This window comes from Oncorhynchus keta, unplaced genomic scaffold (genome assembly GCF_023373465.1).
Source record: "Oncorhynchus keta strain PuntledgeMale-10-30-2019 unplaced genomic scaffold, Oket_V2 Un_contig_6782_pilon_pilon, whole genome shotgun sequence".
Classification (NCBI taxonomy): domain Eukaryota; kingdom Metazoa; phylum Chordata; class Actinopteri; order Salmoniformes; family Salmonidae; genus Oncorhynchus; species Oncorhynchus keta.
In genome coordinates this window covers 138,763-164,076 of record NW_026289059.1, presented here as the reverse complement: position 1 = coordinate 164,076, position 25,314 = coordinate 138,763, and the positions used below count along the sequence as shown (strand labels likewise).

The 25,314-nt window shown below is 43.4% G+C and overlaps 1 protein-coding gene and 1 long non-coding RNA gene across 4 annotated transcripts; both read left to right on the top strand.

The window, feature by feature from the left end:
• The first annotated feature begins 1,432 nt into the window (after positions 1-1,432).
• Positions 1,433-2,403, top strand: LOC127926101 (uncharacterized). Its single transcript, XR_008123292.1, has 3 exons — positions 1,433-1,543; positions 2,063-2,126; positions 2,377-2,403. It is a non-coding gene; the product is annotated as an uncharacterized LOC127926101 (long non-coding RNA).
• A 4,009-nt stretch (positions 2,404-6,412) lies between these two features.
• dync1i1 (dynein, cytoplasmic 1, intermediate chain 1) lies at positions 6,413-25,110 on the top strand. 3 transcript variants are annotated; one of them, XM_052511420.1, is made up of 16 exons: positions 6,413-6,578; positions 7,190-7,307; positions 9,164-9,221; positions 11,456-11,515; positions 11,789-11,904; positions 12,406-12,498; positions 12,641-12,803; positions 14,541-14,640; positions 14,990-15,115; positions 18,223-18,369; positions 20,877-20,990; positions 21,518-21,651; positions 21,976-22,120; positions 22,485-22,625; positions 23,614-23,739; positions 24,304-25,110. In XM_052511420.1, exons 1-16 carry the CDS (start codon positions 6,471-6,473, stop codon positions 24,412-24,414), a joined length of 1,860 nt encoding a protein of 619 aa, XP_052367380.1. In that variant the 5' UTR covers positions 6,413-6,470; the 3' UTR covers positions 24,415-25,110. The 3 variants fall into 3 exon arrangements, with proteins under 3 accessions (XP_052367380.1, XP_052367379.1, XP_052367378.1); XM_052511419.1 differs by having other exon boundaries at positions 9,080-9,221; positions 12,409-12,498; XM_052511418.1 differs by having other exon boundaries at positions 9,080-9,221.
• The last annotated feature ends 204 nt before the right edge of the window (positions 25,111-25,314 follow it).

Sequence of the window (25,314 nt, the reverse complement as noted above, 5' to 3'; positions counted from 1 at the left end):
ACTGATACAGAGATTAAACCTATAGGTGGATACTGATACAGAGATTAAACCTATAGGTGGACATGATACTGATACAGAGATTAAACCTATAGGTGGATACTGTACAGAGATTAAACCTATAGGTGGACTGATACAGAGATTAAACCTATAGGTGGACATGATACTGATACAGAGAGATTAAACCTATAGGTGGACATGATACTGATACAGAGATTAAACCTATAGGTGGATACTGATACAGAGATTAAACCTATAGGTGGATATACTGATACAGAGATTAAACCTATAGGTGGACATGATACTGATACAGAGATTAAACCTATAGGTGGATACCAGAGATTAAACCTAGGTGGACATGATACTGATACAGAGATTAAACCTATAGGTGGACATGATACTGATACAGAGATTAAACCTATAGGTGGATACTGATACAGAGATTAAACCTATAGGTGGACATATACTGATACAGAGATTAAACCTATAGGTGGATACTGATACAGAGATTAAACCTATAGGTGGACATGACTGATGATTAAACCTATAGGTGGATACTGATACAGAGATTAAACCTATAGGTGGACATGATACTGATACAGAGATTAAACCTATAGGTGGATACTGATACAGAGATTAAACCTATAGGTGGACATGATACTGATACAGAGATTAAACCTATAGGTGGATACTGATACAGATATTAAACCTATAGGTGGATACTGATACAGAGATTAAACCTATAGGTGGACATGATACTGAGATTAAACCTATATTTATTTATTTTATTTAACCAGGCAAGTCAGTTAAGAACAATTTTTTTTTTACAATGACGGCCTACCAAAAGGCAAAATGCCTCTTTCGGTGACGAGGCCAGGGATTAAAAATGTCAAATAAATCAAATATGAATATAGGACACAACACACATCACGACAAGAGAGACAACACAACACGACATAAAGGGAGACGTAGGTGGACATGATGCTGTGCATGACCCATGGATTGATGTGTAATCAACTGTAATGGTAGCATTGAAGGGTTTTGTAGAACACCTATATTTAGTGCTAGAAAGGGTATTGTTAATCTTGTCTACCAGACAGCTTTCTGAACCTACAGTACCAGTCAAAGTTTGGACACATCTACTCATTCAAGGGTTTTTCTTTATTTTTTACCATTGTAAAGACATCAACACTATGAAATAACACATCTGGAAACATGTAGTAACACAAAAAGTGTTAAACAAATCAAAATATATATTAAATAAGAATATGTTCCTAACTGACTTGTTACATAAAGGTTCAATAAAAAATTATGATAATTCCGTTTTCCATGCAGTTCTATAACCTGGTCCCAGATCTGCTGTCTCCTTCTGTAGCCTGGTCCCAGATCTGCTGTCTCCTTCTGTAGCCTGGTCCCAGATCTGTTGTCTTCTTCTGTAGCCTGGTCCCAGATCTGTTGTCTCCTTCTGTAGCCTGGTCCCAGATCTGTTGTCTCCTTCTGTAGCCTGGTCCCAGATCTGTTGTCTCCTTCTGTAGCCTGGTCCCAGGTCTGTTGTCTCCTTCTGTAGCCTGGTCCCAGATCTGTTGTCTCCTTCTGTAGCCTGGTCCCAGATCTGTTGTCTCCTTCGGTAGCCTGGTCCCAGATCTGTTGTCTCCTTCGGTAGCCTGGTCCCAGATCTGTTGTCTCCTTCCCAGATATAGCCTGGTCCCAGATCTGTTGTCTCCTTCTGTAGCCTGGTCCCAGATCTGTTGTCTCCTTCTATAGCCTGATCCCAGATCTGTTGTCTCCTTCTGTAGCCTAGTCCCAGGCCTGTTGTCTCCTTCTATAGCCTGATCCCAGATCTGTTGTCTCCTTCTGTAGCCTAGTCCCAGATCTGTTGTCTCCTTCTGTAGCCTGGTCCCAGGTCTGTTGTCTCCTTCTATAGCCTGGTCCCAGGTCTGTGGTCTCCTTCTATAACCTGGTCCCAGATCTGTTGTCTCCTTCTATGGTCCCAGATCTGTTGTCTGGTCCCAGGTCTGTTGTCTCCTTCTATAGCCTGGTCCCAGATCTGTTGTCCTGGTCCCAGATCTGTTGTCTCCTTCTATAGCCTGGTCCCAGATCTGTTGTCTCCTTCTATAGCCTGGTCCCAGGTCTGTTGTCTCCTTCTATAGCCTGGTCCCAGGTCTGTTGTCTCCTTCTGTAGCCTGGTCCCAGATCTGTTGTCTCCTTTTGTAGCCTGGTCCCAGGTCTGTTGTCTCCTATACACTGCTCCCAGATCTGTTGTCTCCTTTTGTAGCCTGGTCCCAGGTCTGTTGTCTCCTATAGACTGCTCCCAGATCTGTTGTCTCCTTTTGTAGCCTGGTCCCAGATCTGTTGTCTCCTTCTGTAGCTTGGTCCCAGATCTGTTGTCTCCTTCTGTAGCCTGGTCCCAGATCTGTCTGTGCTCTTGCCAAGTCATTTGCTCATTGTCAAGCCAAACATACATGACAAGGAAGGACAAGGATTTGGCATGTTAGCACAAACAGACTGGCACTCAGGCTAGCAGTTCTCAGAGAGAATTGGTGAATTTTCTAGTGGTCCTACTGTGTTGTATGTATCAACATGCAGAATGAACCAGGCTAACTGTGCAGTGTCAACATGCAGAATGAACCAGGCTAACTGTGTCGTATGTATCAACAGGCAGAATGAACCAGGCTAACTGTGTTGTATGTATCAACATGCAGAATGAACCAGGCTAACTGTGTTGTATGTATCAGCATACAGAATGAACCAGGCTAACTGTGTCTGTATCAACATGCAGAATGAACCAGGCTAACTGTGCTGTATGTATCAACATACAGAATGAACCAGGCTAACTGTTGTATCCAAACATGCAGAATGAACCAGGCTAACTGTGCTGTATGTATCAACATACAGAATGAACCAGGCTAACTGTGTTGTATGTATCAACATGTAGAATGAACCAGGCTAACTGTGCTGTATGTGAACCAGGCTCATGTATCAACACATACAGAATGAACCAGGCTAGGCTACTGTGTTGTATCAACATGCAGAATGAACCAGGCTAACTGAATGAACTGTTGTATGTATCAACATACAGAATGAACCAGGCTAACTGTGTGTATCAACATGCAGAATGAACCAGGCTAACTGTGTTGTATGTATCAACATACAGAATGAACCAGGCTAACTGTGCTGTATCAACATGCAGAATGAACCAGGCTAACTGTGTTGTATGTATCAACATACAGAATGAACCAGGCTAACTGTGCTGTATTAACATGCAGAATGAACCAGGCTAACTGTGCTGTATGTATCAACATACAGAATGAACCAGGCTAACTGTGCTGTATCAACATGCAGAATGAACCAGGCTAACTGTGCTGTATGTATCAACATACAGAATGAACCAGGCTAACTGTGTTGTATGTATCAACATACAGAATGAACCAGGCTAACTGTGTTGTATGTATCAACATACAGAATGAACCAGGCTAACTGTGCTGTATGTATCAACATACAGAATGAACCAGGCTAACTGTGCTGTATGTATCAACATACAGAATGAACCAGGCTAACTGTGCTGTATGTATCAACATGCAGAATGAACCAGGCTAACTGTGCTGTATGTATCAACATACAGAATGAACCAGGCTAACTGTGCTGTATGTATCAACATGCAGAATGAACCCAGGCTAACTGTGCTGTATGTATGTGAACCAGGCTCTGTGCTGTATCAACATGCAGAATGAACCAGGCTAACTGTGCTGTATGTATCAACATACAGAATGAACCAGGCTAACTGTGTATGTATCAACATACAGAATGAACCAGGCTAACTGTGCTGTATGTATCAACATACAGAATGAACCAGGCTAACTGTGCTGTATCAACATACAGTAACCAGGCTCAACATGCAGAATGAACCAGGCTAACTGTGTTGTATGTATCAACATACAGAATGAACCAGGCTAACTGTGCTGTATGTATCAACATACAGAATGAACCAGGCTAACTGTGCTGTATGTATCAACATACAGAATGAACCAGGCTAACTGTGCTGTATGTATCAACATACAGAATGAACCAGGCTAACTGTGCTGTATGTATCAACATACAGAATGAACCAGGCTAACTGTGCTGTATCAACATACAGAATGAACCAGGCTAACTGTGCTGTATGTATCAACATACAGAATGAACCAGGCTAACTGTGTCGTATGTATCAACATACAGAATGAACCAGGCTAACTGTGCTGTATGTATCAACATAGAATGAACAGAATGAACCAGGCTAACTGTGCTGTATGTATCAACATGCAGAATGAACCAGGCTAACTGTGCTGTATGTATCAACATGCAGAATGAACCAGGCTAACTGTGCTGTATGTATCAACATACAGAATGAACCAGGCTAACTGTGCTGAACCAGGCTAACTGTGCTGTATGTATCAACATACAGAATGAACCAGGCTAACTGTGTTGTATGTATCAACATACAGAATGAACCAGGCTAACTGTGTTGTATGTATCAACATACAGAATGAACCAGGCTAACTGTGCTGTATCAACATCACATGCAGAATGAACCAGGCTAACTGTGCTGTATGTATCAACATACAGAATGAACCAGGCTAACTGTGCAACATGAATGAACCAGGCTAACTGTGCAATCAACATGCAGAATGAACCAGGCTAACTGTGCTGTATCAACATACAGAATGAACCAGGCTAACTGTGCTGTATGTATCAACATACAGAATGAACCAGGCTAACTGTGCTGTATGTATCAACATACAGAATGAACCAGGCTAACTGTGCTGTATGTATCAACATGCAGAATTAACCAGGCTAACTGTGCTGTATCAACATACAGAATGAACCAGGCTAACTGTGCTGTATCAACATGCAGAATGAACCAGGCTAACTGTGCTGTATGTATCAACATACAGAATGAACCAGGCTAACTGTGCTGTATGTAACATGCAGAATGAACCAGGCTAACTGTGCTGTATGTATCAACATGCAGAATGAACCAGGCTAACTGTGCTGTATGTATCAACATACAGAATGAACAGAATGAACCAGGCTAACTGTGCTGAATAACCAGGCTGTATCAACATACAGAATGAACCAGGCTAACTGTGCTGTATATCAACAGCAGAATGAACCAGGCTAACTGTGTTGTATGTATCAACATGCAGAATGAACCAGGCTAACTGTGCTGTATGTATCAACATACAGAATGAACCAGGCTAACTGTGCTGTATCAACATACAGAATGAACCAGGCTAACTGTGCTGTATCAACATGCAGAATGAACCAGGCTAACTGTGCTGTATGTATCAACATGCAGAATGAACCAGGCTAACTGTGCTGTATGTATCAACATACAGAATGAACCAGGCTAACTGTGCTGTATCAACATGCAGAATGAACCAGGCTAACTGTGTTGTATGTATCAACATGCAGAATGAACCAGGCTAACTGTGCTGTATCAACATGCAGAATGAACCAGGCTAACTGTGCTGTATCAACATGCAGAATGAACCAGGCTAACTGTGCTGTATCAACATGCAGAATGAACCAGGCTAACTGTGCTGTATCAACATGCAGAATGAACCAGGCTAACTGTGCTGTATCAACATGCAGAATGAACCAGGCTAACTGTGCTGTATCAACATGCAGAATGAACCAGGCTAACTGTGCTGTATCAACATGCAGAATGAACCAGGCTAACTGTGCTGTATGTATCAACATGCAGAATGAACCAGGCTAACTGTGCTGTATCAACATGCAGAATGAACCAGGCTAACTGTGCTGTATCAACATGCAGAATGAACCAGGCTAACTGTGCTGTATCAACATGCAGAATGAACCAGGCTAACTGTGCTGTATCAACATGCAGAATGAACCAGGCTAACTGTGCTGTATCAACATGCAGAATGAACCAGGCTAACTGTGCTGTATGTATCAACATGCAGAATGAACCAGGCTAACTGTGCTGTATGTGCTGTGTCAACATGCAGAATGAACCAGGCTAACTGTGCTGTGTCAACATAACTGCAGAATGAACCAGGCTAACTGTGCTGTATCAACATGCAGAATGAACCAGGCTAACTGTGCTGTATCAACATGCAGAATGAACCAGGCTAACTGTGCTGTATCAACATGCAGAATGAACCAGGCAACATCAACATGCAGAATGAACCAGGCTAACTGTGCTGTATCAACATGCAGAATGAACCAGGCTAACTGTGCTGTATCAACATGCAGAATGAACCAGGCTAACTGTGCTGTATCAACATGCAGAATGAACCAGGCTAACTGTGCTGTGTCAACATGCAGAATGAACCAGGCTAACTGTGCTGTGTCAACATGCAGAATGAACCAGGCTAACTGTGCTGTGTCAACATGCAGAATGAACCAGGCTAACTGTGCTGTATGTATCAACAGGCAGATTGCTGCTTTCTTATCTATCTAGTAGGACGAAGATGTCTGACAAAAGCGACCTGAAAGCTGAGCTGGAGCGAAAGAAACAGAGGCTAGCTCAAATACGAGAGGAGAAGAAGAGAAAGGAGGAGGAGAGGAAAAAGAAAGAGGTGAGGAGACATCTCTATTCATTTGAATGTGATGTGAACTTCTTTGGTTTAGTTCAGCATCTGAAATGAGGATGAATAGAGCATTTCTACAACAGGTTATAAGAAGTCTGATTTGGGTTGGTAGTGTTTCTGAAGTCTTTGTGGAAATACACTGGCTCCGATCCAAATGACACCCTATTCCCTATATAGTGCACTTCAAATGGCACCCTATTCCCTATATAGTGCACTTCAAATGGCACCCTATGCCCTATATAGTGCACTTCAAATGGCACCCTATGCCCTATATAGTGCACTTCAAATGGCACTCTATTCCCCATATAGTGCACTTCAAATGGCACCCTATTCCCTATATAGTGCACTTCAAATGGCACTCTATTCCCCATATAGTGCACTTCAAATGGCACCCTATTCCCTATATAGTGCACTTCAAATGGCACCCTATGCCCTATATGGTGCACTTCAAATAACACCATATTCCTTATATAAGGCACTTCAAATAAAACCCTATTCCCTAGATATTGCACTACTTCTGGCCAGTTCACCACGTAGGGGATAGGGTGCTATTTGGGACAGAGACAGTGATACTGAAGTTCTCCCCAACACCTGTTCAGTCTGAGAGTCTGCAGCAGAAAACAGAGAATGTCTCTGAAGATTCTGACTTGGACCGCAAACGAAGAGAGACGGAGGCGCTGCTGCAGAGTATTGGGATCTCACCAGAACCACCATTAGGTATACCAGTCATATCCTTGTTGATTTCTGAGACCATCCTATCCTACCATCCTACTGACCTTTCTGAGATCATTCTACCCTACCATCCTACTGACCTGACTGAGATCATCCTACCCTACCATCCTACTGACCTTTCTGAGATCATCCTACCCTACCATCCTACTGACCTTTCTGAGATCATTCTACCCTACCATCCTACTGACCTTTCTGAGATCATTCTACCCTGCCATCCTACTGACCTTTCTGAGATCATCCTACCCTACCATTGTACTGACCTTTCTGAGATCATTCTACCCTACCATCCTACTGACCTTTCTGAGATCATTCTACCCTACCATCCTACTGACCTTTCTGAGATCATTCTACCCTACCATCCTACTGACCTTTCTGAGATCATCCTACCCTACCATCCTACTGACCTTTCTGAGATCATCCTACCCTACCATCCTACTGACCTTTCTGAGATCATTCTACCCTACCATCCTACTGACCTTTCTGAGATCATTCTACCCTACCATCCTACTGACCTTTCTGAGATCATCCTACCCTACCATCCTACTGACCTTTCTGAGATCATTCTACCCTACCATCCTACTGACCTTTCTGAGATCATTCTACCCTACCATCCTACTGACCTTCTGAGATCATTCTACCCTACCATCCTACTGACCTTTCTGAGATAATTCCTACCCTACCATCCATACTGACCTTTCTGAGATCATTCTACCCTGCCATCCTACTGACCTTCTGAGATCATTCTGCCCTGCCATCCTCCTACTGACCTTTCTGAGATCATTCTACCCTGCCATCCTACTGACCTTTCTGAGATCATTCTACCCTACCATCCTACTGACCTTTCTGAGATCATCCTACCCTACCATCCTACTGACCTGACTGAGATCATTCTACCCTACCATCCTACTGACCTTCTGAGATCATTCTACCCTACCATCCTACTGACCTTTCTGAGATCATTCTACCCTGCAATCCTACTGACCTTTCTGAGATCATTCTACCCTACCATCCTACTGACCTTTCTGAGATCATTCTACCCTACCATCCTACTGACCGTTCTGAGATCATTCTACCCTGCAATCCTACTGACCTTTCTGAGATCATTCTACCCTACCATCCTACTGACCTGACTGAGATCATTCTACCCTAACAAAAAACATTTCCAGTGAGAATGTTTTTCAGACCTGAACTAGGTTTAATCTGTGTATGGGAAACTGGCCCATCTTTGTTTATTGAGTGTATCTTGTAGTAATGGTCTCCGTACAAAATAATCAGGTCATGAAATGATCTTCAGTTTACAGTATATTATATATTCAAACAAATCATTTACATTATTAATTGACTCTAATTTTTCCTTTCTGGTATAAACACATTAACATTCCATTTGTGTCATTGCCAAAAGCTTAGTTATAAAAATCCAGTGATTTGGTTGGTAGGGTTATATATTCATGGCTTTGATGCCATTTTGTTTAAATGAAGATGTATTTGAAGAGACGACTGCAGGTATGAATCTATGTATTCGGTTCAGATGGTTAGTTTGATATGATGCGTCAACATATGAAAGATTTCACACTAGTTTGGCGGTCGGTGGTTATTATGTCACAAACCAGTTGGGTGTCCATCAGGAAGTACGTTTGACGATTTCTTTCCCTCTTTTCTTGTGAATTCTTCTTCCTTTGCGTTGAACCATTTCAATCCATCCTGTTGATTTGGACCCCTTCTGGTTTGGCTGCGGGGTTCTGACTGCTGGCCACCAGTGCAGCCTCTGCAGCTCTTAACATGGGATACCTGTTATTTTCATTATTTAGTCCCAACCCCTATGTCTCCCTCTTCACAATCAGTGAGCACCACCAGTGATGCTGGCAGCCAGGAGTCCGTAGATGGGGGGACAGTGGGAAGGTATGGAACATGCTCTTTACTCTATCACACACCGACACACACACACACACACACACACCGACACACCGACACACACACACACCGACACACACACACACACACACACACCGACACCCACACACACACACACACACACACACACCGACACACACACACACACACACACACACACACACACACACACACACACACACACACACACACACACACACACACACACACACACACCGACACACACACCACACCGACACACCGACACACACACACACACACCGACACACCGACACATACACACACACACACGACACACACACACACACACCACACACACACACACACACACACACACACACCGACACACACACACACACACACACACACACACACACACCGACACACACACACACACACACCGACACATACACACACACACCGACACATACACACACACACACACACACACACACACACACACACACACACACACACACACACACACACACACACACACACACACACACACACACACACAAACACACACACACACACACAAACACACACACACACACACACACACACACACACACACACACACACACACACACACACACACACACACACACACACACACACACACACACACACACACACAAACTGCTATCAGATGTAGTATTGATGTCATGGAAGATGTTCACTACTGTTACAAACAAGGTATTTTAGTACTGTTCCATGATTTTCTATATGAACACACAGAACACATCTATCTAGAACACATCTATTTGATGTACAGAATTGGTATTGGCATTCTATACAACAACAACAAGGTATTTTGTATGCTAGAAGCTTCTCTCTTTGGTTCTAACAATTCCTAAATGTTAGTCTATCAATGTAGCTAACATCATGAACATGTGACATTGAACATGAGAACTGTGGAAATGCTTGTGTCCCAAATGGCACTCTATTCCTCACAGCAAATAATATAGTGCACTACTTTTGTCAAGGGCCCATAGGACTTCTGGTCAAAAGTAGTTCACTATGTAGTGAAAAGGGTGCCATTTGGGACTCAGACAATGTATATGTGCACAGTGGCACAGAGTATCTGATGTTTATCCCTTCTCTTTTCATCTTGTAATGGGACATCAGATATAGGTAAGAACCAGAGTCGATGTACTAGTGATTATGGAGAAGATGTTTCTGTTCAGGGAGACTTCAGTGTCGTCGTGCAGTGACATCAGTTGATTATGTGACATCAGTTGATTATGTGAGATCAGTGACATGATTATGTGAGATCAGTTGATTATGTGAGATCAGTTGATTATGTGAGATCAGTTGATTATGTGAGATCAGTTGATTATGTGAGATCAGTTGATTATGTGAGATCAGTTGATTATGTGAGATCAGTTGATTATGTGAGATCAGTTGATTATGTGAGATCAGTTGATTATGTGAGATCAGTTGATTATGTGAGATCAGTTGATTATGTGAGATCAGTTGATTATGTGAGATCAGTTGATTATGTGAGATCAGTTGATTATGTGAGATCAGTTGATTATGTGAGATCAGTTGATTATGTGACATCAGTTGATTATGTGAGATCAGTTGATTATGTGACATCAGTTGATTATGTGAGATTAGTGAGATCAGTTGATTATGTGAGATCAGTTGATTATGTGAGATCAGTTGATTATGTGAGATCAGTTGATTATGTGAGATCAGTTGATTATGTGAGATCAGTTGATTATGTGAGATCAGTTGATTATGTGAGATCAGTTGATTATGTGAGATCAGTTGATTATGTGAGATCAGTTGATTATGTGAGATCAGTTGATTATGTGAGATCAGTTGATTATGTGAGATCAGTTGATTATGTGAGATCAGTTGATTATGTGAGATTAGTTGATTATGTGAGATCAGTTGATTATGTGACAGCAGTGGAACTGTGAATTTAACTTCTATTGAGGCAGTGGAACTGTGAATGTGTTTCTGTCCCAAATGCCACCCTATTCCCCATACAGTCAACTATTCTTGACCAGAGCCCTATGAGCCCTGGTCAACATTTGTGCACTACTACATAGAAAATAGGGTGGCATTTGGGATCCATCCTGTGTTTTGTTTAATGTTTGTTTTGTGTACATACTGTCATGCATGAATTCATATGTTCTAAAAGTGATGTCCCTTGAGTTGATGTATGGACTAATTTGTGTTGTTTTGGCGCCCCCTGCTGCTGTGTTTAGGACCCTGCAGTGGGACACGGACCCCTCTGCTCTCCAGCTGCAGGCAGACTCTGAGCTGGGGTATGTCTTTCCTCTTGATTCTGCTCCCAAATGGCACCCTATTCCCTATATAGTGCACTACTTTTGACCAGAGCCCATAGGACTTACACAAAGGTTATATTTTTCTTGACTGATAGCAGATCTCTTGATTCTGCTCCCAAATGGCACCCTATTCCCTATATAGTGCACTACTTTTGACCAGAGCCCATAGGACTTACACAAAGGTTATATTTTTCTTGACTGATAGCAGAGTGTTCCCTGTATGTCTTCTAAACCATTTATTCCATCTTTCAGGCGCAGGATGCACAGACTTGGAGCGTCAAAAATAGTACAGATTGACTTCGTTCCCAAAGAGCTTGTGACCTACACTAAAGAGACCCAGACTCCTTCAGCAGCACATCAATCTGAAGGTAATGAATATTGAGTTGGATGTTGAATTGGCTCTTGAATTTAAGTTGACTCTTGAAGTTGACTCTTGAGTTGACTCTTAAAGAACTCTTGAAATTGACTCTTGAAGTAGACTCTTGAAGTAGACTCTTGAAGTAGACTCTTGAAGTTGACTCTTGAAATGTATACTTTTAATGTAGAGCTCTAGGTTGGTTAGTATGAATGGGTATGGTTGATATTTTCAATATGCTCTCTCCCCACGGAGTGAAAGAATGTTGAAGCCTATGTTGTATGTATGTGTGTAACACAGGAGGTTGGTGAAATCTTAATTGGGGAGGACTGGGCTCGTGGTAATGACTGGAGTGGAATCAGTGGAATGGAATCAAATACATCAAACACATGGTTTCCATGGTTTCCAGGTGTTTGACACCATTCCATTCACTCCGTTCCGGACGTTATTATGAGCCGTTCTCCCCTCTGCAGCCACCTGTAGTGTAGAACATAAAAGACGTCTTTCTTCCCAGAAGAAGAAGAGGATGAGGAGAGCAGTGAGCCTAAAGCTTCCCCTCAGACTGACCAGCCGGAGGAGGAAGGAGAGGCGGAGGACAGTAAAGAGGGTAATAATGACTTTATGTTCTTTAACACACTGCTGTTAGGACAAGCACTCGCAACCTCTGAGGTGACTTGTTGGGCAGCTAGACATATACAACTAACATATATTCTCAACACTGGTATCACAATGTGTGTGATCCCTCTCAGCCCATCCCAGAGAGCTGACGGAGGAGGAGAGGGAACAGATTCTCCACTCAGAGGACTTCCTGGTGTTCTTTGAGCGGTCGGTCTCTGTGGTGGAGCGGGCGCTGGCCGAGGAGGGAGACATCTTCTTCGACTACAGCGGCCGGGACCTGGAGGACAAAGAAGGGTGAGAACGTTGAGCATGGGCGTGTCCCAAATGGCACCCTGATCCCTATGTAGTGCACTACGTTTGACCAAGGTCCATAGGGCTCATCAGCTCATCACAGCTTTGTACTGAATTTCCATTAATAAAACAATTAAAACTGAAAAGTCCCAGTTATTGCAGGATATCCAAGGAATGGGGCCATTTAGGATGCACACCATGTTCCCTGTGGATGGATGTTATGGGAGGAATAAGTACACATTACACTGGAGTAGCACTGGAGTAGCACTGGAGTGGCACTGGAGTAGCACTGGAGTGGCACTGGAGTGGCACTGGTGTAGCACTGGAGTAGAACTGTAATGGAACTGGAGTATAACTGGAGTGGCACTGGAGTGGCACTGGAGTGGCACTGGAGTGGCACTGGAGTAGCACTAGAGTAGAACTGTAATGGAACTGGAGTATAACTGGAGTGGCACTGGAGTAGAACTGTAATATAACTGGAGTATAACTGGAGTGGCACTGAAGTAGAACTGTAATATAACTGGAGTATAACTGGAGTAGTACTGTAATAGAACTGGAGTATAACTGGAATAGCACTGGAGTATAACTGGAGTAGCACTGGAGTGGCACTGGAGTAGCACTGGAGTGACACTGGATTAGAACTGAAGTAGCACTGGAGTAGCACTGTAATAGGACTGTAATAGAACTGGAGTATAACTGGAGTGGCACTGGAGTAGAACTGTAATATAACCGGAGTATAACTGGAGTAGCACTGTAATATAACTGGAGTATAACTGGAGTAGCACTGAAGTAGCACTGGAGTATAACTGGAGTAGCACTGGAGTGGCACTGGAGTAGCACTGTAATAGAACTGGAGTATAACTGAAGTAGCACTGGAGTGGCACTGGAGTAGCACTGTAATAGAACTGGAGTATAACTGGAGTAGCACTGGAGTGGCACTGGAGTAGCACTGTAATATAACTGGAGTAGCACTGGAGTGGCACTGGAGTAGCACTGTAATAGAACTGTAATAGAACTGGAGTATAACTGGAGTAGCACTGTAATAGAACTGGATTAGAACTGGATTAGAACTGAAGTAGCACTGGAGTAGAACTGTAATAGAACTGGATTAGAACTTGATTAGAACTGAAGTAGCACTGGAGTGACACTGGATTAGAACTGAATTAGCACTGTAATAGAACTGTAATAGAACTGGAGTATAACTGGATTAGGAACTGGAGTATAACTGCAGTAGTACTGTAATAGAACTGGATTAGAACTAGAGTAGCACTGGAGTAGCACTGTAATAGAACTGTAATAGAACTGGAGTATAACTGGAGTAGCACTGTAATAGAACTGGATTAGAACTGGATTAGAACTGAAGTAGCACTGGAGTAGAACTGTAATAGAATTGGATTAGAATTTAATTAGAATTGAAGTAGCACTGGAGTGACACTGGATTAGAACTGAAGTAGCACTGGAGTAGCACTGTAATAGAATTGTAATAGAACTGGAGTATAACTGGAGTAGCACTGTAATAGAACTGGATTAGAACTGGAGTAGCACTGGAGTAGAACCGGAGTAGCGCCGGAGTAGAATCAGAGTAGAACCGGAGTAGAACCGGAGTAGCGCCGGAGTAGAATCAGAGTAGAACCGGAGTAGAACCGGAGTAGCGCCGGAGTAGAATCAGAGTAGAACCGGAGTAGAACCGGAGTAGAACTGGAGCGAACATCTTTCCCATTTCCCTTTCTGTCTTATCAGGGACATGCAAGGTGGATCCAATCTGTCTTTCAACCGTGTGTTCCATGACGATCACTGGTCCAAACACCGAGTAGTCACCTGCTTAGACTGGTCCCCACAGGTACAATGGAACTTTCTCCCAGTTTAGAACATATCTGATGCATCTACTTCCTTCATTTCCTTTATTTGTCTATGTCAAGACCACAGAACCAGAATGAATGCCACTTTGAGTTCACCCCTGAGTTTACACTCATGGTCAGAGGTTCCAAGCCCGTTCTGTTCATTCCATTTCTATGTCAAGACCACAGAACCAGAATGAATGCCACTTTGAGTTCACCCTTGAGTTTACACTCATGGTCAGAGGTTCCAAGCCCGTTCTGTTCATTACATTTCTATGATCAAGACAGAAGAAGAAGACTTGGTTGAAGTAACAATCCAGTCCTGTTCTATACTATATTGTGTCTTTGCAGTACCCTGAACTGATGGTGGCCTCTTACAACAGCAACGAGGATGCTCCACACGAGCCTGATGGGATAGCGCTGGTGTGGAACATGAAGTTCAAGAAGACCACTCCAGAGTATACATTTCACTGCCAGGTCAGCAGCTGTTTGTTGATCTGATGTGACGTATGACTGATGCTTGAGAGAGGATGGATGACATTTCATTATACAACGTTGAAGTCATTTTACTTGCTAACATTCAGAACCACAAGTTAAAAACATAATGGAAGGGAATATATTGTTAAATATCACACGATGTAATGGCAGGCAGCCTAGTGGTTAGAGCGTTGTAGTAGCAGTCTGACTGTGTCTTTAAGTCCCAGTATTAACAGCAGTCTGACTGTGTCTTTAAGTCCCAGTATTAGTAGCAGTCTGACTGTGTCTTTAAGTCCCAGTATTAGTAGCAGTCTGACTGTGTCTTTAAGTCCCAGTATTAGTAGCAGTCTGACTGTGTCTTTAAGTCCCAGTATTAGTAGCAGTCTGACTGTGTCTTTAAGTCCCAGTATTAGTAGCAGTCTGACTGTGTCTTTAAGTCCCAGTATTAACAGCAGTCTGACTTTAAGTCCCAGTATGACTGTGTCTTTAAGTAGTCTGACTGTGTAAGTCCCAGTATTAGTAGCAGTCTGACTGTGTCTTTAAGTCCCAGTATTAGTAGCAGTCTGACTGTGTCTTTAAGTCCCAGTATAGTAGCAGTCTGACTGTGTCTTTAAGTCCCAGTATTAGTAGCAGTCTGACTGTGTCTTTAAGTCCCAGTATTAGTAGCAGTCTGACTGTGTCTTTAAGTCCCAGTATTAACAGCAGTCTGACTGTGTCTTTAAGTCCCAGTATTAGTAGCAGTCTGACTGTGTCTTTAAGTCCCAGTATTAGTAGCAGTCTGACTGTGTCTTTAAGTCCCAGTATTAGTAGCAGTCTGACTGTGTCTTTAAGTCCCAGTATTAGTAGCAGTCTGACTGTGTCTTTAAGTCCCAGTATTAACAGCAGTCTGACTGTGTCTTTAAGTCCCAGTATTAGTAGCAGTCTGACTGTGTCTTTAAGTCCCAGTATTAGTAGCAGTCTGACTGTGTCTTTAAGTCCCAGTATTAGTAGCAGTCTGACTGTGTCTTTAAGTCCCAGTATTAGTAGCAGTCTGACTGTGTCTTTAAGTCCCAGTATTAGTAGCAGTCTGACTGTGTCTTTAAGTCCCAGTATTAACAGCAGTCTGACTGTGTCTTTAAGTCCCAGTATTAGTAGCAGTCTGACTGTGTCTTTAAGTCCCAGTATTAGTAGCAGTCTGACTGTGTCTTTAAGTCCCAGTATTAACAGCAGTCTGACTGTGTCTTTAAGTCCCAGTATTAGTAGCAGTCTGACTGTGTCTTTAAGTCCCAGTATTAACAGCAGTCTGACTGTGTCTTTAAGTCCCAGTATTAACAGCAGTCTGACTGTGTCTTTAAGTCCCAGTATTAACAGCAGTCTGACTGTGTCTTTAAGTCCCAGTATTAACAGCAGTCTGACTGTGTCTTTAAGTCCCAGTATTAACAGCAGTCTGACTGTGTCTTTAAGTCCCAGTATTAGTAGCAGTCTGACTGTGTCTTTAAGTCCCAGTATTAACAGCAGTCTGACTGTGTCTTTAAGTCCCAGTATTAACAGCAGTCTGACTGTGTCTTTAAGTCCCAGTATTAACAGCAGTCTGACTGTGTCTTTAAGTCCCAGTATTAACAGCAGTCTGACTGTGTCTTTAAGTCCCAGTATTAACAGCAGTCTGACTGTGTCTTTAAGTCCCAGTATTAGTAGCAGTCTGACTGTGTCTTTAAGTCCCAGTATTAGTAGCAGTCTGACTGTGTCTTTAAGTCCCAGTATTAACAGCAGTCTGACTGTGTCTTTAAGTCCCAGTATTAGTAGCAGTCTGACTGTGTCTTTAAGTCCCAGTATTAGTAGCAGTCTGACTGTGTCTTTAAGTCCCAGTATTAACAGCAGTCTGACTGTGTCTTTAAGTCCCAGTATTAGTTGCAGTCTGACTGTGTCTTTAAGTCCCAGTATTAACAGCAGTCTGACTGTGTCTTTAAGTCCCAGTATTAGTAGCAGTCTGACTGTGTCTTTAAGTCCCAGTATTAACAGCAGTCTGACTGTGTCTTTAAGTCCCAGTATTAGTAGCAGTCTGACTGTGTCTTTAAGTCCCAGTATTAGTAGCAGTCTGACTGTGTCTTTAAGTCCCAGTATTAGTAGCAGTCTGACTGTGTCTTTAAGTCCCAGTATTAACAGCAGTCTGACTGTGTCTTTAAGTCCCAGTATTAACAGCAGTCTGACTGTGTCTTTAAGTCCCAGTATTAACAGCAGTCTGACTGTGTCTTTAAGTCCCAGTATTAACAGCAGTCTGACTGTGTCTTTAAGTCCCAGTATTAACAGCAGTCTGACTGTGTCTTTAAGTCCCAGTATTAACAGCAGTCTGACTGTGTCTTTAAGTCCCAGTATTAGTCCCAGTATTAACAGCAGTCTGACTGTGTCTTTAAGTCCCAGTATTAACAGCAGTCTGACTGTGTCTTTAAGTCCCAGTATTAACAGCAGTCTGACTGTGTCTTTAAGTCCCAGTATTAACAGCAGTCTGACTGTGTCTTTAAGTCCCAGTAACCTAGTGGTTAGAGTGTTGGACCAGTAACCGAAAGGTTGCTAGATTGAATCCCTGAGCTGACAAGGTATCGTTCTGCCACCACTGTTCATAGGCCCTCATTGTAAATAAGAATTTGTTTTTAACTGACGTGCATAGTTAAATAAAGGTAATATAAAAACTAACATAGTTTAACTTGATTCAAATCATTATTATATTGTTCTAGGTAGTTTTGCTGTATATTGGCCATCTCATTTTACTCTCTCTCTATCTCTCGCTATTTCTGTCTCTGCCTCCTCTGGTTATCTGTCTCTCTCACTTTCTCTCTCTGTCTCTTTCTCTCTCTGTCTTTCTCTCCCTCTTTCTCACTTTCTCTCTCTGTCTCTCTCACTTTCTCTCTCTGTTTCTTTCTTACTTTCTCTCTCTGTCTTTCTCTCTCTCTCTCTCTCTCTCTCTCTCTCTCTCTCTCTCTCTCTCTCTCTCTCTCTCTCTCTCTCTCTCTCTCTATCCTCTCTCTCTCTCTCTCTCTCTCTCTCTCTCTCTCTCTCTCTCTCTCTCTCTCTCTCTCTCTCTCTCTCTCTCTCTCTCTCTCTCTCTCTCTCTCTCTCTCTCTTTGTCTCAGTCGTCAGTGATGTCTGTGGGCTTTGCTCAGTTCCATCCTAACCTGGTGGTGGGGGGAACGTACTCAGGACAGATTGTGTTGTGGGATAACCGTAGTCACAGGAGGACCCCCGTCCAGAGGACCCCCCTGTCTGCTGCGGCACACACTGTAAGTTAACAGACACCTCCCTCTACACACTGTAAGTTAACAGACACCTCCCTCCACACACTGTAAGTTAACAGACACCTCCCTCTACACACTGTAAGTTAACAGACACCTCCCTCCACACACTGTAAGTTAACAGACACCTCCCTCCACACACTGTAAGTTAACAGACACCTCCCTCTACACACTGTAAGTTAACAGACACCTCCCTCTACACACTGTAAGTTAACAGACACCTCCCTCCACACACTGTAAGTTAACAGACACCTCCCTCTACACACTGTAAGTTACCAGACACCTCCCTCCACACACTGTAAACTAACAGACACCTCCCTCCACACACTGTAAACTAACAGACACCTCCCTCCACACACTGTAAGTTAACAGACACCTCCCTCCACACACTGTAAGTTAACAGACACCTCCCTCCACACACTGTAAGTTAACAGACACCTCCCTCCACACACTGTAAACTAACAGACACCTCCCTCCACACACTGTAAGTTAACAGACACCTCCCTCCACACACTGTAAACCAGACACCTCCCTCCACACACTGTAAACTAACAGACACCTCCCTCCACACACTGTAAGTTACCAGACACCTCCCTCCACACACTGTAAACTAACAGACACCTCCCTCCACACACTGTAAGTTAACAGACACCTCCCTCCACACACTGTAAACTAACAGACACCTCCCTCCACACACTGTAAGTAACAGACACCTCCCTCCACACACTGTAAACTAACAGACACCTCCCTCTACACACTGTAAACTAACAGACACCTCCCTCCACACACTGTAAGTTAACAGACACATCCCTCCTGTAAACTAACAGACACCCACACTGTAAACTAACAGACACCTCCCCACACACTGTAAGTTAACAGACACCTCCTCTCCACACTGTAAACTAACAGACACCTCCCCTACACACTGTAAGTTACCAGACACCTACACACTGTAAACTAACAGACACCTCCCTCCACACACTGTAAACTAACAGTTACCAGACACCTCCTCTCCACACACTGTACATGACACCTCCCTCCACACACTGTGAGCAACAGGGGCACATCCCTCTTCTAAACTAACAGACACCTCCCTCCACACACTGTAAGTGACACCTCCCTCCACACACTGTAAACTAACAGACACCTCCCTCCACACACTGTAAGCTAACAGACACCTCCCTCTACACACTGTAAACTAACAGACACCTCCCTCCACACACTGTAAGCTAACAGACACCTCCCTCCACACACTGTAAGCTAACAGACACCTCCCTCCACACACTGTAAGCTAACAGACACCTCCCTCCACACACTGTAAGCTAACAGACACCTCCCTCCACACACTGTAAGCTAACAGACACCTCCCTCCACACACTGTAAGCTAACAGACACCTCCATCTTACACACTAAACTAAACTAACAGACACCTCCCTCCACACACTGTAAACTGACACCTCTACACAGGGTAAGCTAACAGACACCTCCCTCCACACAGACACCACCTCCCTCCACACACTGTAATGTTAACAGACACCTCCTCCACACACTGTAAGTTAACAGACACCTCCTCCACACACTGTAAGTTAACAGACACCTCCCTCCACACACTGTAAGTTAACATGACACACTGTAAACTAACAGACACCTAACAGACACCAGACACTCCCTCCACACTGTAAACTTAACAGACACCTCCCTCCACACACTGTAAGTTAAAAGACACCTCCCTCCACACACTGTAAACTGTTACAGACACCTTAACAGACAACAGACACCTCCCTCCACACACTGTAAGTTAACAGACACCTCCCTCCACACACTGTAATGATACCAGACACCTCCCTCTACACACTGTAAACTACCAGACACCTCCCTCCACACACTGTAAGTTAACAGACACCTCCCTCCACACACTGTAAGTTACCAGACACCTCCCTCTACACACTGTAAACTACCAGACACCTCCCTCCACACACTGTAAGTTACCAGACACCTCCCTCCACACACTGTAAGTTAACAGACACCTCCCTCCACACACTGTAAGTTAACAGACACCTCCCTCTACACACTGTAAACTAACAGACACCTCCCTCCACACACTGTAAGTTACCAGACACCTCCCTCTGCCTCTCATACTCACTCTACTGTAGCGTGTTTATATCATTGTGACCTCTGAGGCCGTATCAAACTTTTTAGAGTAGGAGTGCTGATCTAGGATCAGGTATCCCGTGTCCATGGAATCTTATTCGTTGTCATCTGAGAACTCCTACTCTCAGTTGCTTCGTATATACAGCCCCTGATCTCTGATTCAAGCTAGTTTGTTTGGCTTTTCTTTCTTTTTTTTAACAAATTCAAAAAGATTTCAAACAGATTTGTGTTAACCTCGCCCCCAGGCCAATTGCTTATAAGAAGAGTTGGGAAGAAGTGTCTGGGGAACAACATTAGATTCGTGGTAACACATCTAAGAGCCAACCTACTGTTCTTTCCTCTAGCACCCAGTGTACTGTGTGAACGTGGTGGGTACCCAGAACGCCAACAACCTGATAACAGTGTCTACTGATGGGAAGATGTGCTCCTGGAGTCTAGACATGCTCTCTCAGCCTCAGGTGAGCAGAGGGGCATAAGGCTGCTTCCTAAATGGCCCCCTATTCCCTTTATAGTGCACTTCTTTTGACCAGGGTCCATTGGGTAATAGGGCACTACTTTTGACCAGGGTCCATTGGGTAATAGTGCACTACTTTTGACCAGGGTCCATTGGGTAATAGTGCACTACTTCTGACCAGGGTCCATTGGGTAGTAGTGCACTACTTCTGACCAGGGTCCATTGGGTAGTAGTGCACTACTTCTGACCAGGGTCCATTGGGTAGTAGTGCACTACTTCTGACCAGGGTCCATTGGGTAATAGTGCACTACTTCTGACCAGGGTCCATTGGGTAGTAGTGCACTATAAAGGGAATAGGGTGCCATTTGAGACGTATGTATCTGCAATAAACTCCTATTAATTCTCCTCAGAAAATGTATCTAAATAAATTATTTCATTATATATAAAACATTTTATCCATAAAGAAAATGACTAGTATTTGTCTTTGTTCCATGTTTATTGAGGTAAACTATATGAGCCTGCATTTAACAGGAGAGTATGGAGCTGGTCTACAATAAGTCCAAGCCCGTAGCAGTAACAGGAATGGCCTTCCCTGCCGGAGATGTTAACAACTACGTGGTGGGAAGCGAGGAAGGGATGGTGTACTCTGCGTCCCGCCACGGCAGGTTAGTGAGCTCAGGCTCAACAGGGACACTTATTTAGAACATGAATGTGTCTTCACGTTTCCATAGAAACAGCACATGACACTGGGGGATGTGTGTAATGTCAGTCTCTCACATTATCTCTATTTTACAATGTTTTTTATTGTTACAAATGAATGCAACCTCATGAAGTTGATGTTATTTATGTTTCCAATGAAAACAGCGCAAGATGTATGCGATATGTGTGTGTCCTTCGACCAACCAACCTACGGTATCTGGAATGATAGCTTTATCTTAAGGCTCATTGAATGTACTTATGTGAATGCCTTGTTATGTTGTTGTGTGCAGTAAAGCAGGTATAGCTGAGATGTTTGAGGGGCACCAGGGCCCAGTGACTGGGATCAGCTGCCATAACGCTGTGGGCACTGTGGACTTCTCACACCTCTTCATCACGTCCTCCTTTGACTGGACTGTAAAACTGTGGTCCATCAAGGTAAGACAAGTCACATTACCCTACTCAGGGTGTTACCCCTGTACCCTGATCTACATTTTAAACTAACAATTACAAGACAGCTATAACTGCCACCTAAGGCCACAAAGAACCCTCAGCAGTAGCAACATTCTTGCACTGTCTCTGTAGAATTAGAATGGAATAGAATTCTCGTAGAATAGAATTTGAATTTGTGGTTCTTTCTGTGTCTGTCTCTGTAGAATTAGAATGGAATAGAATTCTCGTAGAATAGAATTTGAATTTGTGGTTCTTTCTGTGTCTGTCTCTGTAGAATTAGAATGGAATAGAATTCTCGTAGAATAGAATTTGAATTTGTTGTTCTTTCTGTGTCTGTCTCTCTCTCCAGCACAACAAGCCATTGTACTCCTTTGAGGATAATGCAGACTATGTCTATGATGTCAGTTGGTCCCCTGTGCATCCGGCTCTCTTTGCCTCCGTGGATGGGATGGGTCGTTTGGACCTGTGGAACCTCAACAATGACACTGAGGTGAGTCACACAATCTCATTGGTTACTTTACTTACATATGGCTCATCGTTCCATTGGGAGCATAGGTCATCGACAACTCCTGTCCATCACACTTTGTTCTGGGCGGTCTCCTCCAGCTCGTTCCTCTCCATCACACTCTGTTCTGGGCAGTCTCCTCCAGCTCGTTCCTCTCCATCACACTCTGTTCTGGGCAGTCTCCTCCAGCTCGTTCCTCTCCATCACACTCTGTTCTGGGCAGTCTCCTCCAGCTCGTTCCTCTCCATCACACTCTGTTCTGGGCAGTCTCCTCCAGCTCGTTCCTCTCCATCACACTCTGTTCTGGGCAGTCTCCTCCAGCTCGTTCTTCTCCATCACACTCTGTTCTGGGCAGTCTCCTCCAGCTCGTTCCTCTCCATCACACTCTGTTCTGGGCAGTCTCCTCCAGCTCGTTCCTCTCCATCACACTCTGTTCTGGGCAGTCTCCTCCAGCTCGTTCCTCTCCATCACACTCTGTTCTGGGCAGTCTCCTCCAGCTCGTTCCTCTCCATCACACTCTGTTCTGGGCAGTCTCCTCCAGCTCGTTCCTCTCCATCACACTCTGTTCTGGGCAGTCTCCTCCAGCTCGTTCCTCTCCATCACACTCTGTTCTGGGCAGTCTCCTCCAGCTCGTTCCTCTCCATCACACTCTGTTCTGGGCAGTCTCCTCCAGCTCGTTCCTCTCCATCACACTCTGTTCTGGGCAGTCTCCTCCAGCTCGTTCCTCTCCATCACACTCTGTTCTGGGCAGTCTCCTCCAGCTCGTTCCTCTCCATCACACTCTGTTCTGGGCAGTCTCCTCCAGCTCGTTCTTCTCCATGACGGTTTTTATTAGTTAATTGTTTACCACTGTACAGCTTTCTTTTATCCTGGACTGGATGTGTATGATGCAGAAGGATATGATCATATTTCTACATAGCTATCTGTTGTTGGTATGTGGTTGTAAGATAATATGACGCTTTTCTTTTTAAAGGTGCCCACAGCGAGTGTGACGATCGAGGGGGCGTGTGCTCTGAACCGTGTGAGATGGGCGTCGGGAGGCAGAGAGGTTGCCGTGGGTGACTCGGAGGGACGTGTCTGGATCTACGATGTGGGAGAGGTGAAATAATGAAGTCCATCATTTAAAGGGTTGGAACGATGAGAGAATGGGTGCTGTAGCTGAAACAAGATGGATCTCGTGGCCTTGTTGTTGTGCCTTGGATTCTTATTCACTTCTTTGCTGCAATGTGATACATTAGTTGTTACTGTTGTTTCAATTCAATTCAATTCAAGGGCTTTATTGGCATGGGAAACATGTGTTAACATTGCCAAAGCAAGTGAGGTAGACAACATACAAAGTGAATATATAAGGTGAAAAACAACAAAAATGAAAAAAAAATAGTTTCTATTCAATTGTTTTTCAGTTTTTTTTTCTTCATATATATGCTCATCCATATATTTTATACTTATATATTCTTGTCCCATTCCTTTACTAGATTGTGTGTATTAGGTTTAGTTGTGGAATTTGTTGGATATTACCTGTTAGATATTACTGCACTGCCGGATCTAGAAGCACAAGCATTTCGCTACGCTCGCAATAACATCTGCTAACCGTGTGTATGTGACCAATAACATTGGATTTGATTTGATTTGATATGTGACTGACCGTGTTTGTCTCCTGTAGCTGGCAGTGCCACACCCTGAGGACTGGAGCCACTTAGCCCGCACCCTAGTTGAGATCCGTGCCAACCGCGGGGATGGAGAGGAGGAAGGGGCCGTGGAGCTGCCAGTTTGAAACCTTCTCACCCTCTCATCAATGGATGCAACGTTTCAGGACTGACAGCCTGATAACAGACATTTACGGACAACAAACCATCATTTACTGACGTAACAACAGCAGCAGCATGCTTCAGTGAGATCCAAGTCATTGGGATTAGACTGACTCCAAGCTTATGCTCCATAGATCAAAGTATGAAATGCCGATTTGCCCGGGGCAACAACTATTCTTACCAGGGTTATTTATCTGTTATTGGTTCATTAAACAGTTGATATGTATATACTTGATATCAGAATCATATGGCTTGCAATGATAATGTGCTTATGGGTCTAACGTGGGTCTCAATGTTGGAGTGAGCTAGATATGATCCTTATATTCTACTCACGAGGTTTGATTATCAGATTCCTGTGATCTGTTCATGTTCTTCTTTCTTCAAGGTTATAAAAGCTGCACGAATAACAAGTTGGATCATTGTTTTCTCAAGATATCCAAGTGAACCTTTAATAATGTTTTTAAGTAGCTTTTGGGCTTTTCAGTGCATTAAGCATGATAATTATTACATTTTGGTTGCTGTTAAACAATTTTGTTTTGTTCTAAGAAATAAGTCTAAAAATGTATGGCTTTTTGCTGTAAGGACAACAATTGACAATAAAAATATGGATAAATACTGAGGGGGATGTATGCCACAAATCTCCCAGACCAGGCTATATGGGCTACTGTCATACTGTCGTAGAAGTTTTGGGGTTATGGTTGAAGATAATACATTTACAGTGTGTATTGCATTTTACATTTTACTACCATTATTTAAATATTCCACCTATGCCATTTCTGTGTTTGATATTGAATCGAAACATTTGTACAGTAATTTGATATAAACCATCCTCAGTCAGCTACTGTAAAATATTGATTGAGGTCCGT

Excerpts from the sequence above, each read along its gene's own strand:
- dync1i1 (XM_052511418.1), top strand. The coding sequence starts at position 6,471 with ATGTCTGACAAAAGCGACCTGAAAGCTGAGCTGGAGCGAAAGAAACAG. Across the intron at positions 11,516-11,788 it reads CAGGCAGACTCTGAGCTGGG|GCGCAGGATGCACAGACTTG; the intron begins GTATGTCTTTCC and ends TCCATCTTTCAG. Across the intron at positions 20,991-21,517 it reads ACATGCTCTCTCAGCCTCAG|GAGAGTATGGAGCTGGTCTA; the intron begins GTGAGCAGAGGG and ends TGCATTTAACAG.